General features: G+C 40.3%; 1 protein-coding gene across 1 annotated transcript; it reads right to left on the bottom strand.

Moving 5' to 3' along the window:
- Positions 1 to 4,425: 4,425 nt before the first annotated feature.
- Positions 4,426 to 5,882, bottom strand: LOC125527677 (sec-independent protein translocase protein TATC, chloroplastic; the record flags this gene model as incomplete). The annotated part of the gene is given in 2 exon segments (XM_048692192.1): positions 4,426 to 4,797; positions 5,592 to 5,882. Coding segments are annotated over 2 exon segments (501 nt in total), but the record flags the coding sequence as incomplete, so codon positions are not given.
- Positions 5,883 to 7,891: the final 2,009 nt, after the last annotated feature.

The following is a 7,891-nucleotide window of genomic DNA, read 5'->3' as shown; positions in this document are numbered from 1 at the left end:
GGGCTAGGGTTTTGGACTGCGGGAATTTCGGAGGGGGGACCTATTTATAGGTAGAGGGAGCTAGGAGAGTCCAAATGAGGTGCGATTTTCGGCCACGCGATCGTGATCGAACAACCGAGAGGATGAAGGGGGTTTAGCTAGGTTTTGGGCCACTTTGGAGGGGTGTTGGGCTGCAACACACACGAGGCCTTTACGGTTCCTCGGTTAATCGTTGGAGTATCAAACGAACCCCAAATGGCTCGAAACTTGACAGGCGGTCTACCGGTAGTATACCAAGGCCGCTTGGCAAGTCTCGGTCCAATCCGAAAACGTTTAATACCCGCACACGAAAAGAGGCAAAAGGGGACGTCGGAGGACATAGGAGTGCCGGAATGCAAAACGGACAACGGGGAAAATGCTCGGATGCATAAGATGAACACGTATGCAAATGCGATGCACATGATGACATGATATGAGATGCATGACAAAGACAAAAGCAAAAGGAAGACAAAACCCGACCCCGAGGGAATATCATAACTTAGTGCCGAAAATGGCAAGAGTTGGAATACAAATATGGCAAGTTACATACGGGGCGTTACATGGCGCCACGGCCACTACCCACCGCAATCGCCATGGTCCGGTGCACACTGCATTTCTTCTCCCCTTCCTCTGCTACCTCTTAACCTTGTGTGCTAAGTGTAAGTGCTAGCTCTTAATCATACCCCATGCGGGCAACCCAACAACGTGTAGTTGTATACTCCAAGACATTGCAGGCAACCAAACAACGTGTCAAAGTTGACCCCCTAATGCAGGAAGTCCATATGTAGGCAACCAAACAACTTGCAGATGTCGCATATGAGGCTGTTTTTTTAGAGTCAGGCTAAGTGGAGAACGATATGCAACACAGGTACTGTAGCCGATGGCAACCAAATACACCCTAAAGGATTTAAGGCTGGTAGGTACTTTAGAGCTAGTTTGGTCCGCTTCCACACTTGAGAAGGCCTGCCCTGATTGCTGTCTAGTCTTTGTTTGGATGAAGCCCTGAAAAATTGGAGCAAGCCTGGCCTACACTACCCAGGCAAATAATTAGCCTGCCAGGCGTCTCCTTTTGGTCGCCTGGGCAGGTGGCGGTACTAGCCTAGAGCTAATCCAGTTATTTATACGTAGGATCTGGGCCGTTTGTCAGTATTATATATATATATATATATATATATATATATATATATATATTTAATCCCTGGTGAACTCCCAGGCTCAGGTCACACTCCAAATAGCAATGTGGCCAGGCTACAAAAATCAAATCTCAGACGCAGCCAAGCAACATATTCTCCCAGGCACGTGGCCCAGGGTAGCAACCAAACTGATCCTTATTCCACATAAGCTTCTTCGTAGTCAGAATAAAGTTACAAATGCTTCGGCAAGATATTCTTTGTAGTCAGAATAGAGTTGCAAATAATTTGGCAAGGTATAGTCATACTGGCTTCACAGATGGCCTTCATGTATTGAGGAAATCTTGCCTGTAGATTGTAATTTTGCACCTTTGGAATAAAACACTCATTTACCCTGCAAAAAAAATGATATGTCATTAGTGTTACCCTATTTATAAAATACTTCAATCGCAGAAGCACTTTCGCTTCGGTACAACCCCCTAAATACATCGAGGGCTCGGATTATCCGATACCCCTTCATAATAAAGAGCGGGATGGTCTTTTTTTAAAGTTTTTTTTAGCAGTTGGTCTTTTTGCTAAAGTACGTCTACATCTCGCATCGTATACAACAAACTGCACAGGTGCTGGGCCGGCCCATTAAGCTAGCACGTTTAATATATGCGCAACCTAAAAATACATGGAAAAGGGAGAGTTATGAGGATTTGAACTCAAGACCTACCACTAAATGGCACATGCCGATAGCCACTTCAACGAACCACTACTTGTGTTATGTTCTAGCGCTTAATATATAAGAAAACACAGTAGCGTACATACATATCAAATATTTTCTGAAAAAATCTGAAACTTTTTTTTAAAATGCGAACAATTTCAAAATGCCGAATAGTTTTGGAATTTGTGAACGAAATTTGAGCAATTTTATTTTGAAAGCGTACAAAATTTCAAAACAAAACAATTTCTGGACATCTTTCGAAACATGAACAATTTTTAAAATTTCTGGTTTCTTTTGGGGGGGGGGGGGTTGTTTGCCCCATTTTCCTTTTCCTTTTTCTATTTTACTTTGATCTTAATTGTATTTTAAGAAAATCACGAACTGTTTTTAAATCGTGAATCTTTTCTTAAATCCATGAACTTTTCAAATTCGGAAATATTATTTTAATAATGTGAACTTTGTTTTAAAATCTGTGAACGTTTTTACACATCCAGGAACTATTCTCAACTTTATGAACTTTTCCAATGCCTGAGAATTTTTTTCAAATTCGTGAACATCTGTTTTTAAAATTCATGATTGTTTTTCAAATCCATGAATTCTTGGGCAGGCCCAACAGGCACCCGACAGGAGAGATGTCATTGCCTAGTTGGTCTAAAGCCTAAGATTTTTTTTCCTTTTCTATTTTTTGTTTTTTTCCTTTTTGAAACCTATCTAAAAATTTGAAATATTTTTGCAATGCCAAAAATGTTCATATTTTCAAACATTGTTCAGAATTTTTAAAAATATGCTGAAATTAAAAAGTTTGTTCACGTTTACATTTTTTGTTCACAAATTTAAGAAATGTTTGCAATTTGTGGATAATATCAATTGTTGGGAATTTGTCCACAATTTTAGAAAAGGTGTTCAAGTTTACAAAATTTTCATACACAATTTGGAATTCCATAATTGTGCACTAATTTCAATAGATTGTTAGGATATAGGAGAATGTTCATGTTGATTGATAATACCAAAAATGGAAATAGCAAAGGCATTCTTAATTAGAAACTATATGTCCACGGATGACCCCAACTTCTTGCAACAGCCTGACATGGATATATGAAACATCCATGCCAGGTTTGAACAACTTCCGACACTATTTGCACGTTGTGACACGTCTGCCCATTTATCAGCCCTTTACACCAAGAAAACTCTAGAAAATGCAAAACTTAGAATACAAACATTTTGGCATGATGCCTTGTATTTATCATAGAAGTAGGTGGAAATAATTGGAAGGCATCTAAAGTAAAAATAGTACGAAGGCTCGAGCTTTCCCATCTTTGAATTTAGTATTGATCACATTAAGGCTTATCCATGACAGATTACCACACTCAGATGTTTAAGTTGGACAAATAGCACAATGGGTATCATCATTTAGCCTACAATTTTGCATCTTCTCCTGCAATTTCAGTGCGCGGGTAGTTTCATCTCCAGATTATTCTACAAACTATTTAGGGTGGTATCATCATTTAACCTTGCTTCAGCAGTGGAGAATTGGGTGATGGACTTGCTATCAGCCTGGTTATGAACTACTATGTCTATTCCTAAATAGATAGCATATTAGAAAGCATGCACTCTAAATTTGGCTCATGCAATAAAAAGAGTATTCATATTGTTTTCTTGAGTAAAGAAGGTATTCAAATTGTTTGGGTGAAATGTACATGAAAGGAAAATTGATTTCTGAAGAATGATATTTCAAATTATGTATGCCAAGAATTAGGCACTATACACTTCATGTGAATTTTAAAATTTTCAATAGGGTTAACCTATTATTTTTAGGGAAGGTTATCCTATATATGATTACATGTGTTAGCCGAGATGTGCAACGCAAGCTTACTAGTGTGACAAAAGTTCGTGGAATTGAAAAAAGTTCATGGGTTTGAAAAAAGGTTAAGAATTTGAAAAAAAGTTCACAAATTTGGAAAAAAAAAAAGTTTGCAAAATAAAAAAAAGTTCACAATTTTTACAAAACAAAGTTCACGAATTTGATCAAAGTTTGTGAAATTCAAAAAGGTTCATCGACTTGAAAAAAGGTTAAAGATTTTTTTCCATCAAATTTATTAAAGTTTGCGATGTTGAAAATATTCATTCATATGAAAAAAGATCACAGATTTAAAAGATAAATTCACGGATTTACAAAATGTTCACGAATTTAAGAAAATAAAAATAGAAAATAGAAAAATAAGAAGAAATAAAGAAAAATAAACCGAAGAAAAAAAAGGCAAAAAGAAAAACAGAAAGATAAGATGCACAACAAGAAGTATAAAAGAAGAAGGCAGGCACAACAGGTGCGCTGTCCTAGTTGGTTGCTGCAGGTAGTTATAAATCAAGAGGTTGGGTGTTCGATACTGCTCACCCACTAATTTTCTGAAGCTTAAAAAATAATAAAATAATAAATGGGCCAGGCCCAGGATGGAGGGGGAACGTGCGCCAGTTGTCTCATGGGCCGACGGATCTGCTATGTATGTATACGTATAACTCGTACGCGTCACATACCGAGGTGTCTATACGTACCGAAGCATGGCTCGCGTAGAAGAGGGCCAAATAATGTGCTCGTAGATGAGAAGCAGCCGAATTAATTTTATACAAGACTATGTTACAGTGGGGGACGGTGACCACTTGGACCAATCAACACGGCTATGATTTCTAGTAGTACACTAACACAATACCCAATCACTACAACGCTTGTTGCAGTTAGCGCCCAGTTAGCCTGACCATCCACGCACCACCCAAGTACAGACCAAGCAGTGGACCCGCCAAAAGCATCTGAGTCAAGGGATCAGTCGAGGGCGTAAGCACAGCCGCAGCAACCACCGCACCAACAACAACATACCTCCAGATTGAGAGCATTTGTTCGCTGGAAACCAGTCCAACTTGCCCCAGCAACAGCTGGATCACAGGGACCTGGAAAAGAGTAGCATGGAAATTCATTATATTTCTAACAACAACAACAATAACAACAAAGCCTTTAATCCCAAACAAGTTGGGTTAGGCTAGAGATGAAACCATAAGATTTCGCGACCAACTCATGGTTCTGACACATGGATAGCAAGTTATGGTAGTACTATTTGCTGTGCAGGTCTATGATAGTACCATTTGCTTATCAAAGGAAGGAAAGGCAAACCACCAGCTCATTTGGATAATCAGATAACGATTTACTCAGACATGCACGAGTGCCAATTCCAGTTATCAAGATTCAGCTACTGACTGGAGCATACATGATTAATTTGAAAAAACCACGACAAGTATTTTAGAACGGAGGGAGTAACAATATACTTTCTAGTTGTTCATGAAGTGGTCCACATGATCACTCATGACAAGAACGTAAAAAACACAAATCACAAATTAGATCCGGTGGAGAACTTTCTTGACAGGTATAACTTTGTCTACACATACAGACTTAATCCTTTCTTCTTTTTTGCGGGGAACATACAGACTTAATCCAACACAACCTATTTGTGGTTACAAAATCCAGTGTCTTCATAAATGATACCTACCATTTTAAAGCCCTTGCAACAACCTAGCAAACCTACAATGAAGTGGATTCTCAGCAATGTCTGCCACATGAACATCCGTGTACATAAACTTAGACAGAACATTACATGATCCAATGTTTAATTTTGGTACAATTGTAAGCAAAGGAACACTTTCCAACACCCAACTTAATATCATGTTCTAAGCATAGAGGCCATGTTTACCTGAAAAGATAATCCTGTGCTGAACAGAAGCACAAGTACGAACTCAAAGTACTGGTCTATTGACCATATCGATTCCACCGCTCCTTCGGCATAATTCACGAAGAAGTTCAATGCTGCTGGAGCAAGAACAGTGTAGGAGAATAAAATGCCAAGGTAGAACAGAACTGAAGAACCCAAAACAATGGGCCCTAGGAATTTCCGCTCATCCTTGGTTAAACCAGGGAGAACAAATGCTATGATCTCGTACAAAATTATAGGACTTCCGATTAGGAGGCCACAATAACCAGAGACCTGAAGAATATCAAAAATAATAAAGAAAATCATTACTTAATTTGCTTTGACATATAACCATGGAAGAAGGGTGCATGCTGATTAAAATCGGATACACAAGGAGTAACATACATATTACTGTTTTTCATATAGACTAATAACCAATATGAAATCCAGCGGTCTTTGGAGCAGTTTATAGACTGGTATGTGTAGTAGTTTGTGCCTTGCATAGTTAGCCACCTTTTTTAAGGATAGAAGAGTGCACACTTATTCCATTGCTGCAGTCACATGTACAACCCTATGTACTAACATTTGAGTTACTCACATGTTCTTATGTAAGTTTGCATCACTAGCTAGCAATATCATGCAGTAGTTTCTAGAATTAAATTTGTGAGAGTGTAGTATCAATCACTAAACCATAGCAACTAATAAATTGATTTGAAAAAAATATACCAGTGTATTTTACTGATGTGAAAATATTACACATTTTTAAGATTTACATCCCTTTCCTTCTCAGAAACCTTGCTACTAGTGCCTACCACACTCAGGATCAAGAAACTTCTGTGCAAATAGCTCCGTCAATCCGAGATATTTATCAAGTGCTTTTGTGCAGGCACATAGGACAATCTGGTTTGTTGTATCTTCGCATTCTGATTGTAAAATATGTGAAAATGTGCCCCCAGAAGTGAAATTCAAATTTAGCTTCCCAATCATGCGAGTGAAGATTCTCATATTCTATGCAAGAGACTGTTGGTGATAGTGTGCTAATATGTTGATAATTTCATCACTAGACGTAGTGTGGCTATAAAAGTCAATGATGATGTCGCCATTACTTCCAGACAAAAAGGGACTATGTCAGGGCGACCCTTTGTGTCCAATGGTATTCAACATTGTTGCAGAAATGTTGGCTATTTTGATCAAACGTGCCAAACAGGACGACCAAATTGCAGGGGTAGTGCCACACCTTGTGGATGGGGGCCTCTCAATTCTGCAATACCCCGATGACACGATTCTTTAATGGAACTTGACCTCGGAAAGGCTACAAACCTGGAACTTTTGCTTTCAGCTTTTGAGCATATGTCAGGTCTGAAAATCAATTTCCATAAAAGCAAATTATTCCGTTCTGAAGAAGTCAATGAGACTGCTGCACAAACGTCAACCCGTTCGGTTGTGCACAAGGCCAATTCCCTATTAGATACTTGGGAATTCCGATTCATTATTGACGCCTCACTAAAACATGTCGAAGAGCGCATAGAGAAATGATCAAGCAGTTGGAAAGGCAAGTTGGTCTCTGGTGGAGGATGACTTGTCTTGATCAATTTTGTTGTCACAAACACGGTTCTCTATATGCTCTCGTTTTTCCAACTCTCTTTTTTTTCGAGAGTACGCCTAGGCGTACCATAGCTTTAAAGAAGGCAAAATAATAGTTACAAGAAAGCTACCACTCGATGCGAACAACGAGTGCAGCGCAAACACCACACCCAACACGACCAAGGACACACACCACGCCAAGCGAGCTACAACGCAAAAGAGCCTATCCTCGGGGGATACACAGAACCGCGTCTCGACTAACGCTGAAACCTCCGAGACCACCAACTGCTGCAGAACTTCACTTGCCGACGCACGCGTACATTGCGCCACGGAGGATCAACCAAGGACAGCGGCGAACACCGGAGGAGAGCAACGAGGAGCCAGCGCGTCTCCAAACACAATGCTCCCAATAGAGGAGCGACGTCGAGGACGCCGCCATTGTGCCGATCCAAGAGCCGAATCGAGGCTTTCGCCGGAGACATCCACCAATACCAAGGGCGCGAGGGGAAAGGCGAACACACTCGATGATGCCTCCAAGGAGGAGAATGACATCCGCGGGTGCCATCATCGCCGGCCCGGCAGACGCCGTGCAAGATTTTCATCTGCGTGTAGCCCCTCTCCACATCTCCATGGAATTGAAGGCACCGTGCAAGAAAACTCGCACCGCCGCCACCGCAGCACTCGCCGACGTAACTGCAAAGCGACGGACCGACGCCCGC

Source organism: Triticum urartu, unplaced genomic scaffold, assembly GCF_003073215.2.
Source record: "Triticum urartu cultivar G1812 unplaced genomic scaffold, Tu2.1 TuUngrouped_contig_4334, whole genome shotgun sequence".
Classification (NCBI taxonomy): domain Eukaryota; kingdom Viridiplantae; phylum Streptophyta; class Magnoliopsida; order Poales; family Poaceae; genus Triticum; species Triticum urartu.
Note: the sequence above shows the minus strand (reverse complement) of the source record. Positions and strands in the feature narration are given on the sequence as shown.